This window comes from Triticum dicoccoides, chromosome 1B, assembly GCF_002162155.2.
Source record: "Triticum dicoccoides isolate Atlit2015 ecotype Zavitan chromosome 1B, WEW_v2.0, whole genome shotgun sequence".
Lineage (NCBI taxonomy): Eukaryota > Viridiplantae > Streptophyta > Magnoliopsida > Poales > Poaceae > Triticum > Triticum dicoccoides.
In genome coordinates this window covers 708,777,883-708,790,819 of record NC_041381.1, presented here as the reverse complement: position 1 = coordinate 708,790,819, position 12,937 = coordinate 708,777,883, and the positions used below count along the sequence as shown (strand labels likewise).

Genomic DNA, 12,937 nt, shown 5'->3' with positions numbered 1-12,937 from the left:
TTATGGCAGCAAATGTAATGCACAATACAGAAGAGTTATTATATACTACAAAAACAAACTGGAAATTGACGCCAGTTCAGGCAGGCAGCCAGGCATTGGACCAACAGCTAGCGGGCCATGCAGGCAGGCATGATTATTACATGCATAAAGGCAACATGAGCTTCTTACTCCGCTCCCAATTCCATTGGACCATTATTCATACGCATGCGATATCAATGTAAGAGCAAATCACACCGGCTGTCCTCTTCAGTTAGAGTTAGGTGATGTTGTTTTGTTGTCAAGCTGCTGCTTCCTAAAATATGCCCTCCTCATCAACAGGTCATCAGTGACACGAAGAGCGCCAAACACCCCACCGATTTGGCTCTTTGCGTTGCATTCCTCGCCCGAGAAGTTGTCCGAGCAACAATCTCCGTGACATTTTTTCTTTGTGTCAAATTGCTCAAAGAAGCCCGCGTCGTTGGCGGTTTCGAGCGTCGCCGGGAGCGTCTTGATGTGCTTGGATAGTATGGCGAGGTCGTCGAGGCAGTCGGTGACGCACTTGGAGGGTTTCTTGATGGCCTTGGCGAATGCGGCCGCCTCCGCCGCCTTCTTGGCGACGACTTGGACTGACATTGCGATCACGTCCTTCACTTGAGGCGTCCTGACATCCAGGTTGTTTAGTAGCAGATCGGTGCACTCAAATTTGTACGTAGCAGTCGCGCATGTGGCGTTGATGGCTTCAATGCTGGGCCCAGGCTCTTGGTCCGATCGAACAACTGCAGGGGCGACAGCGATGGCGACGGCGATGACGATGGCAAGCAGAGCCGAGGCGGTGTAAGGCAGCAGAGAAATGGCCATGGTAGTCGATGAATGGATGATCTTTCTCTCCCTCTCTATTGTTATATGATGGATATATTTGGTCAGGTGGGTGGGTGTGTGCGCACTTGCAGCGAGAGAGCAGATTAGCTAGCTGGTGTTCCCCTTCTTATATAGGCATACACATACACCAAATAGATAGATAGATAGATAGCACCGCATGCATGCTTCCTTGCTTTTGGACCCCTATTTTTAGTAGCTCGGCCAATTTCAGCGCAGGCAGTTGAGAAGGAGCTACCTAATTTAGTTGTGGCCGCATAACAATCAAAATAATAGTTGTGGCCATGAATCCATCGACTTGTTCTCCCTACCTAATATAGAATTATAGATAGACGACAAGCTTGTTGGCTAGATTATCTTAATTGTTTTTTTCCTCCAACCCTTGCTATGTGGGCATTTCCTATTTGGCGGTTCAGGCGCCCGTTACAGTGCAATTTGCAAACGGGCGCCTACAGCAGTCCAAACTGGGCCGGCCCATTCTATTTTTTCCTTCTTGATTTTCTTGTTCTTCGAAGGTAAAAAAAGAGCGAAGGGTGGAGAATCGAACTCGCAACTCGGTTTATAATTTTTCTCTTTTTATTTCGTTCTTCAGCTCGGTTTATTCAATCAAGAGTGTACAGGTAGATAATTTTTCTCTTTTTATTTCGTTCTTCAGCTCGGTTTATTCTTTTCCCTTTTTCTTATTTTTTTAATTTTATTTATTGCGCGCTTTTTAAAATTTCTGAAGTTTTCCTTTAAATTTGTTAACTTTTTTGAAAATCAATGAACTTTTTTATAAATTGTTGAACTTTTCTTCAAATTCGATGAACTTTTTTGAATTTTGATGAACTTTTTCAAATTTGATGAATTTTTTGAATTTTGTTGAACTTTTTCAAATTCGATGAACTTTTTATGAAATTCAATGAACTTTTTTCAAATTCTATGAACTTTCTTCAAATTCGATGAACTTTTTTCAAATTCATGAATTATTTTCAAATTTAATGAACTTTTTTCAAATCTGATGAACTTTTTCAATTTTTGTGAACTTATCCTTTCAGTTCATGAATTATATGGATGCCTTTTCAAATTGATGTATTCTTTATTCAAAAAAATTAAGCGGTGCCCTCCAGCATTGTTATTACGCATCTGCCTTTGTTGCTAATCATAGACAGGAAGTAGCTCGTATGGTTGGTGGTACCTGTACGCGAACTCGACGTTGTGAGTTCGAAACCTGCATATAGACAAAAAAATCGCGTTTTTTTCCGAGCTTTCGCATTCGCCAGGATTCCCGTTTCATGGAATACAGCTCCCTCCATCCGGGTTTCAAGGCCCAAGAGCCACCCAGCCGAGTCTCTTTTTTTTACTAGAGTAACTAGAACATAAAAGCGCACGTTGTTGCGCCCGTTCGTCTTAAGGGAAGAACAAGTGACAGTGAAATTTAGATGGTCTAAAACTAAATACTTGTTCGAATTCCTGGTGCATTCAAAGGTTTAGGTGGCGGATTCCATAAAATCAATGTTTAATGGGGTTTCTGGACAAAATATCGATGCTCCATGTACGTCTATATATCATGACAATTATAGAATAATGAGATTCTAGCACTTTCACATAAAAACCAGTATCACGTAGCATAGAAAGAGAACAAATATTTTACGGTCGTTGTTTCAGGCTACTTGCTCAATATTGACAGTAAATGGTCCATTGGGTGGGTTGGCATGAAGCGCAAAATCCAATCCTCACTTCCATTCAAGAGTTTTGGAAGAAAGTGCACAAGGCAAGATTTAACCCTACTTACCTAAGTGAACACACCTGATTATTAACTAACACCACCTCGAAGTTGAATCATTGTGTTATGATTAATTTACCTAAACAGTGACATGATTTAATCAAAGTAGTAAAAGATAACATGGTAAGGGGCGAATGGTCTTTGCCCCGTATTTCCTATTTGATTAAAGACCCCAAGGTTGGTTTATTCACACATACATTTTCTACTGATATCTCTATAATTCCTATGGCCATCAAAAACAACATCCTATTTTCCAACCTTCTTCATAACTTCTAGCACTGATTGAGGTATACACTTATTAGGGGTGGGCTTGTTTCATGTCTACTCCTAATGAAACAGTTGGTAGTCTCGCTTTCACGGTTAAATTTCGTCCCACCATAGCCGGGTTTTTTTCGTCCTCATTCCCACCTCCCACGTACCAGCAATCCACCCTGGTTCCAGCGCTGAACCAAAAAAAACGATGCCCATGCGAGGTTCCTACAGCGATCGATTCCCACCTCCCACATGGTCGATCGATAACAAAACGCTTAGAAAAAAATCTACGAAAATAAACCTACGAAAAAAACCGGGTGGAATTGGTCGCACGTACGAGCGATTCCTCCTGACCTAGAATCAGTCGCACGCACGAGATGCTCGCCGCCGTTCTCCGTCCGTACGTCGACGCCGCTGACGTCCCCTTCGCCGCCGATACATCCCTTCACCGCCGCTCTCCCAGTTCAAAGACGATCCCCATCTGGAGTCCGACGGCGATCCCCGGATGCGGCGCTGTTCTTGTTGAGGATTCAGGACCCGCGTCCGGATCCGGCGCCTATCGCTTCCAGGCGCCGCCGCTGATCGCGTACAGGATCCGGCGCCGAAACTACACAAGGCGCCGCCACTGATCGCGTACACGATCCGGTGCCGAAACTACACCAGGATCGGCAGTCGTTGATTGCGGAATATAGGTAAACAACACATGATCCAGCTTATACAGTACAAAAATTTAACACAAATGGTCGTTACTTTTTATAGAGTCTAGCCTCAATAGCCCACATTTGAAATTACTCCTTGCATCTTTCTGAGCACAGTTGGTAGTAACCAGCTGTTATGAAATGATCCTGTTGATAATGAATAAGCTGTCCAAAGTGAAGTGGTGCTGAATAGCAAATAGGAGAATAGGGCTGAACCATCGACTTGCCTGTAGGTTACTCTATACATGAACGTGCTAGGCAGGATAGTCTAGGATCATGAAAGAAAACATTGTAAGCCATAGTTGAGTGTAGACATAATTAAGATGAGATTGGCAAATTGAAACATATTCGTTTGGAAAGAGCATTTGGTAACTGAAGTTGCCTTATCATACATAAATGACATGCCCTTCTCCTTTTCCCACGCTTTAACTTTAGTAGTCAAAATCTCCAGCAGGGCTACATGGTAAAACAATATTGAAGTTCAGAAAACATGTGGGAATGAGTGTCAGGTGTATCTGACTAACAGGTGCATCAAATGACCCGTAAGCATGTTTCCAGAAGATTTCACATTGTTGAATATTTTAAATAAAGATTCAGTTATGTCCAATGATAGTACTCATCTAGAACAAATTAAGCAGCGGGTAAAATTCAACATACTCACAGCTATTGTCCAAGCAATCCAAAATGATAATCACGTGAAGGCTCAACCAAACAATAGAAATTTCCAGTAGAAACACACACAAAAGTATGGAGGCATACATGGAATTTTGCTGACCAATACCCTTGCCTTCTCCGCACGCTTGAGATTTATGTGAGCTCCTCGACCAGCATTATAGCGATTTTGATCCTGAAATTGAAACCATATAAATGGTCTATGGCAGATGCAACAATATAATACTTTGACTATAAAGCATTTAAAGATAAGAAAAAAATCATTTTCCCCCTCATATTCACTGAGCCAACCCTCCTCTTCAGTTGCTGATGTCCATTTTCCCACCTTTTCTAGAATGTCCTTTCTGCTTAGAGCAAGATCTCTTGCTTCTGCAATTCAGTCATCCATATCTGTAAGCAGCTCTGAGAGATCTGCTCTACCTACAAATCAAAATTTATACATTGTCAAATTCAACATATAACAGTACTGTGCCTTTAGGAAACTAAGAGCAATATGGTAACAGTAAAATGTCTTCCTTTAGGAGACTACCATTGATATACTTAGTAAAACCAACTGAGTACTTCTAAAATTATCCTCATGTTTGAGTATTATCAGCCTTTACTTCTGCAATTAAATATTGCCATTTATTTTAGACAATTGACTTTTTTGTATGTCAATGATATTTTCCACATAATCAAGAAGTAGTTAGCTTGAGCACCCCACCCCCGCTGTTTCAGGGAGCTTTCATTCAATAGGATAGTATGGGGAATTCAAAAAGCCAGGCAAGTGAATGTAAACCAGAAGATGACTTAACTACAGGTATGATGCACGCTTTCATAAATTGCTACACATGCGATCCTTGCATTTCTACCAGTGACAAGCTCTATAGGTAATGTGTTGCAGGCCTTACTAACGGGACAAATGTTGAAGAATACAATGCAAGGATCATAACGGTAGCTCGAAATGCAGACGATAATTATGCGACGCTTCCAGGTATAACCCTGCGTGAATCATGCGCCGATAATGCAGAGATTATATAGTCAGAAAAGGGAAAAGTGAGGAAATCAGGCTACATCATTTTCCTTTCACAGCAACCACTCCCGTAAAAGTTGGATCGGATCGCACGAGGCGATCAGGAGGCGACGAGGCCCTTGCGCGCCGCCGGTGACGCCTCTGGTTCCCTCTCTCTCCGTCAGCCGCTTCGGCGGCGAGAGGGAGGGGGAACCTCGGGTCTGTTCGCTAGGTGGGTGTGTGGTAGGGTTAGGGTTGAGGGAGACGCTGCCGAGGCCGTTGCGGTGGTGTCGCGTCGGAATAAGTTTCTCCGGGCTCCGTTCGCGGTCAGGCGAGGCTTTTGCTTTCGTCTAGGAGCTAGCGGAGTTGGGGATCCCCGGGTCTTGTCGAGGTCGCGGGCGTTGGTGGCTGGAGGTCCATCGGCACTGGCCGTTTGGGTCCTCAGATGGGCGATGGATTCAGGGAGACGAAGACCCTTCTTCTTCCTTGTTGGTATGATTTGTTGTTGCTGTTCTTCTCCTTCCTCTGTGATGATGCTGGTGGGAGATCCTGCTTGGTCTGGGCGGATGGCCCGGCCGCGGTGCTGGACCGGTCGGATGACTCGAGTTCTCTTCTCTCCGGAAGGGACACTTTTCGCGGTACTCAAAGCCAAAGATGGCGACGACTGTTGCAGGTGTGTTGGATTGATGTCCATGCCCTCTCAGAGCTGGTGTCAAGAAAGGAGGAAGCAGTGTGGCGGCAATTGTACCGTGGTCGAAGATGATGACCTGCTTGCGAGTAGTTGCAGATCCTTCTGCTGCAGGGGTCTTCTCTCTAGATTCAGGGATGATGCCACAGGGCTCCGGAGATCTTCTTGTGTTATGGTTGTCTTAGGGTACTCTAGGTGTTCATGGTCCTTTGTGTTTACGTTTCAGTGTGCTTGTAAGGGTCAACTTCTTTGTACTGATTCGTGATATGAATGAAAAAATTCTCAAAAAAAAAGAAAAGGGAAAAGTGGCATTCAATCAATGATAAGTTATTTATTTAATGAATACAGTAATTTAATTCTTTAGTAAGTTCTGATTTCTGACATCTTTTCTAATTTATTAATAGGTGTGCATTTGATAGAAAAGGAAACAGATCTGCGCCATACAGAAATATATATGGTATAACTGGAATAAGCCATGATCTCCTAACCAGCTGTCCTCCGCATGGCATACTATATATGTTAACCTACTCTGCCATCCCTCCTCCCCCTCCTTACTCTCCCTTCGCCCAGACCTGGAGGAGAATTTCCCGAGGAGTACGTTGTGTAAGCAAGGACCACATCAAGAAGGCGAGTTCCTCTAGGTATGACAATTTCTGCATCTTTCTCTTCTCTAAAAGTGTAATAGCTATTAGATTAGTATCATCTTTTGGTTTAGGTATACCATCAAATTCCAGATAAAGAACACCAGTGGAGATAGTGCCAGCTTATAAAAATCTCATAGCCAATACAATTAATTGTAGATCTAACCAAGTAGTCCTATTAAGTGGGCTGCAACTAATGAAAAACAGTTCATTTAGATATTTTAGGCTAACAGTCTATTCTGGACATTGCAACTGCGGCACACCCCTAGCTTTTCAACTGATGAACAGGGCTCACTGCCTAATTTTGCATAGCCAAGCAAACTTCATAATCCAAAATAATGTTAAGATACAATGTGGTGCTAAAATTTAGTGAACAGTCAAAAGTTGAACATCAAGTTAAGCAAGCAGAACAATTTACCAGAGCAATCTGTCCATTTGAGGACCTCATGGTTTTATCCATGCCTGTCTTGTAAGTCCATCTTAGTGATTCCATCAAGGAGCTCTCAGCGAGAATATCTAGGCTTGGGAAAGATCTGTCATGAGGAACGTAAAACAGTTAAGGTATGTGCATAACTTCACGAGGCCCTTGCATGGATGTACACAACTACAGGTAATAGATGATAACCACCTGAAATGTCTTCCTTTCGAAATCTTTAAAATATACACAAGATGTTCTAAAAGAAAAAAAATACTGTGAAGATTTACAATCAAAGACTGTTTTTATCTATAACAAACTCATATTCCGAAGAGATTCTTCATGGTGATGCACATGGGACATAGGGAACAACAAATATTGATGATGATAGTATTACCAGGTTGTACATTATAGATTTATTAACTGTTGGCAATCTAAATTTTGACAAGCATGTGAAAAAATAAGTCAATGTAGACTTGCAGTAAGAGGATACAAATGTAAAGAGTGAATCCGTTCTCCACCATCATACTTTGACAATAAGTGTTGTATTAGATAATCCAATCCTCACTTCCATTCAAGAGTTTTGGAAGAAAGTGCACAAGGCAAGATTTAACCCTACTTACCTAAGCGAACACACCTGATTATTAACTAACACCATCTCGAAGTTGAATCATTGTGTTATGATTAATTTGCCTGAACAGTGACATGATTTAATCAAAGTAGTAAAAGATAACATGGTAACACTACGAGGGAAAAGCCTAGCAGCAGCGCGGGTTTTGGACCTCTCACTAGCGCGGGGACCGGCGCTACTAATAAGGCGCTACAGCTAACGTATAGCAGTAGCGCCTGTTGTCCCACGCTACTGCTATACATGCATAGCTATAGCGCTCTTTAGAAAAGGGCGCTGCTGATATTATCTGCAGCGCTGTTTACTGGGAAGCGCTACTGGTAAGGCGGCGCTACTGCTAAATTTTCCCCCCTCGCTACTACTAGTTTTATTAGTTTCTATCCCTGCATATTTGTTTTGTATTTGTTTTTTATTTGAATAGGCTTTATACAATAATCTTTAGCATATCATACACATACAAATGTAATCATAGCATATACATACAATTAGTCTCATCAAATCATGTCATCATCATAATCGTCATCCAACACAACAAAGTTGGTCTCTCGTCATCATCTCGAAAATAGCGATACAAGTCTCGATTACTTGCAAATACATCGTCATCCATCTAAACAATGATATACGCGAGAAGAGCTATCACTTTGAGTACATGAGTTTGTATCCCTCTCTCGCATTAGTGTGAACCTAAACTAACTACTGCATGTCGCTCGGGAACCGGAAACCGATACACCTGGGCCTGACACTCCGGCCACTTGTCGTATATATACTCCTGGCGTAGCACTTATTCACCATCGATGATCTATGCACCTGCATCGTCACATGAGTCGATGATATGCAACATATATAGTTGAGCAACAGAAAGAGACAGACTTGGCAAAAATAGAAACAACATATCATAAGCATAAATAACAAAGTTCATCGTACCCTGAAATGCCCTAACTAGAGTGATTTTCGCTAGTCGAGGAGGAGGACGGTTTAATTACATCACAAATAAAGTTTCACCGTGCATAACTCAAAGTTTTGTCATACAGAAAGTATGGACTAAACGGACACATTGTCATATATCGACAATCACTCCAACATGTCGTTCCATCCATCCAAGTTAGGGAGATAGTCCCCGAGCCTAGTGAAAGGCTTCAGGTCGAGACGCTAAGCGGCTACCCGTGTTCGGACGTCTAACCGCGACATTTGTCCTTTTTCGTAGAACATCCCTGTTTTTCCGACGACCTCCTTCATGAAGATTTGGGCAAGTTCGCGCTGGATGTGATAGAACTCGGCTCGAAGTCGATGATCCTCGATATCTCCTATGTTCTTTACCCATTGCAGAATATGGGAATCACCGGATCTAGGTGACATGCGAAGGTTCTGGTGATCCCGTCTGTACTCCAGCATGTGGTGTAGGACATAGAATCCATCATTAAGAGAATCGTTCGGTTGCTGGATGCAGCAGAAGTCGGTCTTATGGCCGAAGGCGACCCTGCCGTCCCTTCTCTTCTTGTCCCTGACCTCTCCACCCCCTGCTTGGTAGTAAAACATAGCACTGTCGAGAACATCCTTGATGTGGGTGTAATCCTTTTTGTGAATGTTCTTCGACGAGTCCAAGTAAAGAGCGTGGGAGAATCGGGGGTAGAGGATGATGAGGACGGCGCGCCCGCCGCTGCGCATAATAAGTACACCTCAAATTAATTAGCCTCCACCGTGCAAATGAATGATTGAAATCGAAGGAAGGGTAGCAGCGCGGATGACTTACACGGGATGATAAGGCACGAGAATCGCCTCCTTGTCCTTATTGGCGAGCATGAAACTGACGATGTGATCCCTTGCGTATTCACGGTGCTCTGCGCAGACTCCCAAGAAGCCCTCGTGCATGTAGTACGGGTCAGCGACACAGATATGAGATATCTGCTCAACCCCGATGATGTAGTTCATGTGCAAGGCATAAAGGCGGACAAACGTAAAATCCAGCTTCTTCACGTGAAACATGTCGAATATGTAATCGAATCGGAGGAAGAACTTATCCGCGGGGAAGCTATCGACGTACGACATTTGCCGCGGAATGTTAACCACGTAGAGTGGGTATCCTGGATCTTTCGAGGCGATGAGGCCTTTCTCTACCCGCAGCACATCGTCATGAAATCTCCTTAGATCGCCGAATCTGACCCGTAGCGCTTTTGCAAGTATGATTGGTTGACCGGGGATATGCCATTTATCCGCATCGGGGATATCTATATGGTCCTGAAGCCGAGGCTGCTGAGGCGGCTGGATCATAGAATCAGCTTTTTTGCCTTTCCTCGCTCTCTTCCTAGACTTCTTTACTACCGGAAGGTCGTCCATAATACGTTGAGATGGCAATTCAGGCACCGACTCATGACGCTCAAACCCTGAGGAGGCGCCAGTATAGACATACTGTTCAGCGCCACCGTCGTCCTCATCCTCATCCATGGCGACGTCATCAGCGACTAATGGAGCGTCCTCCTTACCCCGTCTGCTATCACCCAACCCGACACCCGACGCTAATTGGGTAGGTGGGGTGTTGATGTTCATACCTTGCTGAGGTTGCGTGCTCGTGGGTGTGCTCCCGGCCGCCTCCATACGAAGCAGACTCTTCGGCCACAACAGGACCCACCTATTGCAACAATCACCAAGCCACGGCGGTGTCTCATCGTCATCCCCCACTAGTATTGGAGGAGGCAAATTCTCGTGGCCCGTTTTGACACTGGCCACGGAAACCTCGAAGACGTTCGGGGGGATCGGCCTGCTGTGGAACAATGGTTCCTTCGGCTCCATTATCATCGCCTTCCCCACGTCCACCTTCTGGTCGCCGATGGTGTATAATATGGTGCACAGGGTTTCGTCGGCTTGCAAAGAAAAGTCTGCGACGTTAGACATCCGAAAGGCAACGAAAACGGGAGATTATACATTTATATTGAAGGGGGCCGGTGTGACAGATACCGTGAGGGCGTCGAGCTCAGCCAAAGACGAAGCACCACCGAGCACGTCCGGTGCGGGAGCAGGTGCGGGAGCCGGTGTGGGAGCAGGTGCGGGAGCAGGTGCGGGTGCAACGCTGGTCGAGATGCTCCCCAATAAGTCAGCAAGGGGAAAGTCCTTTGCATTTTTTCTGGATTTTGCCTTGTCCAAGTGAAAACGCCCGTCACCAAGGAAGTAGACAAATCTCCAAACACCTATTTTGCGGCAGCTACCGCTGTTGCGACTGTCTGAGATGACTTCTTCTCAACCGCAATCTCAACCTTCTTGTCGATGTTTTCTTCAGTTAACCTTCGTCTTTCCTTTCTCTCCTCTGTGGTCTCACGGTAGTACTTCTTCCACGTGGCGCCGTCTCCGACACCGTGCACGCGTCCGTACGACGGTCGAGTGTCCACCGGTTGTCGTTTCAATATGTTCAACGCCCGGTTGAATGGAGTGTCCCACTTGGGCCTCGCCAATGCCTCAGACGGCGAGTCGCTTTCGGCCGCAATCCGGTGTTGCTCTTTCTACAAAAGGCACAAGGATCGTTTACAAATATGACTAACATGTGCAGTCGAATTGATCAGAAACTAAAATTACCAGCAGTCTTATGAACTCCGTAATGACCGGTTTTGTCTCGTAAACCTTCTTCACTGGGTCCCAACGGTGTCGGGCCCTGAGGACGCCACGCTCCTGCGCGACGGTGAAATCCGCCAAGGGGTCTGGGATGCCCAGACTCGCGGCTTACGCGTCCTCCTTGGCCCATTTGGACCTCTTTCCGCCGTAACCACGGCTTCCGAGGTGGTGGCTCCCAATGTTCCTCTCTTGAAGCTCCTTCATGTACTTAGACTTTTTTTTGGCATCTTCGGCCTCGCAAGCCTCCTTGAATATTTGAAACTGATCTTCCGTGATTGTCGGATTATCCTTTACAATCTCGGAGTAGGGTTCCTTCTTGTCGATGATCCTTGCTTTCACTCGAGTTTTCCAGGCGGCCAACGCGTCGCTAAACTTGGTCATGGCGTGTTTGTTTATCTTCTTCATTGTCGGGTCCTCGTCTGGATCTTCATAATCCTTCTCATTCCGGCCCGGGAACAAGAATATCTGGTGAAACTTCTTTAGGAGGGAGCTCCTCATATTTTCTATCTTCTGTAGTTTCTCATCGTTGATGGTGGCGGTTGTCCGTACGATGCAGCCTATTTGGTTGTCGTAGCATCGACGTGCTTCCTCGGGCGCCTTTGGCTCAAAAATGCCGTCGTCCACCTCCGTGACCACCAGTCTAGTAGTCCTGAGTTTGTTAGGAAGCCGTTGCCTCTTTGCTTTCGGTTCTACACCGGCTCCGCTCCCCGAGGCAGCACCGGTCTCAGTCTCAGCGCCGGTCTCAGTCTCAGCACCGGTCTGCGTGTCGGTCTCAGTCCCCGATGCCACCGGTGGGCCCAGCAACAACATCGGTTGATCGTCGGTAAGGATAAAAAATTCGTCAGTCGCCCGGTAGATGTCGTCGCAATCACCAGAACCCTGTCATTCATCGTTGCTAGCCATGTTTCCTATGATTAAATCTAGTCAATTAATTCTACACCTAATAAAATGAATAATGACATAAAAAGGCCTATTGTTTTGCAGGAATGTTGACTCCTTCCTGGTGCAGCAAATCCCGGGCACTCGATATGTCCTAGTTGTACAAGTCACGCCGAAATTCATGGAAAATTTCGGCATGACCTTTGCTAAAAAGTGGACAAATCGAGAACCTGAAATTTGCCGGAACAGAAATGAATCAACATTCCAGCAAAACATAGGCCACTCAGCATCATTCCCTGGAAACAGTGTTCAAATATCGCTCTTCGACACCGCAACACATGTCCAAATATACACGAGCAACCACATGTCCAAATTTCACAAGCTAATTCAAAAACAAAGTGTAGAAGAAAATTCATTTAACTACTAATAGAACAAAATTCAGTTAACTTTAGTGCTCTATAATGATGAAAGGAAAAAAAATTCAGTTAACTACTAATTTCATTCATTTAGGTTATTCATTTAACTTCACCTAATTAACCTACTGTACCACTACTACTAGCAGCACTACTAACCTAATTAACCTAGCAAAACTCTAGTGCCCTAACTGAAAAACATCTAATTAACATCTACTAGTACCACTATTGCCCTAACCTAATTAACAACTAGTATCACTATATACTATACAAGCAGCATCTACCCTAATTAAACCCTACTGCCCTAACTAACTTTTGTTGTAAACCAAATTTTTGGCTCTGAACTAATTTTTGCTCTAACATCTACTACTTAACATCCTTTGCTCTAAACTAAATTTTTTGCTATAAACAAACTTTTGCTCTACTAATTTTTTCTCTAA

General features: G+C 44.4%; 1 protein-coding gene across 1 annotated transcript; it reads right to left on the bottom strand.

Moving 5' to 3' along the window:
* Positions 1 to 147: 147 nt before the first annotated feature.
* On the bottom strand, positions 148 to 927 carry LOC119314260. The gene has a single exon (XM_037589007.1). The coding sequence runs from the start codon at positions 835 to 837 to the stop codon at positions 247 to 249; it is 591 nt and encodes a 196-aa protein (XP_037444904.1). The 5' UTR covers positions 838 to 927; the 3' UTR covers positions 148 to 246.
* Positions 928 to 12,937: the final 12,010 nt, after the last annotated feature.

Bases quoted from the DNA above. Each gene is read 5' to 3' on its own strand.
- LOC119314260 (XM_037589007.1), bottom strand. From the start codon at position 837: ATGGCCATTTCTCTGCTGCCTTACACCGCCTCGGCTCTGCTTGCCATC.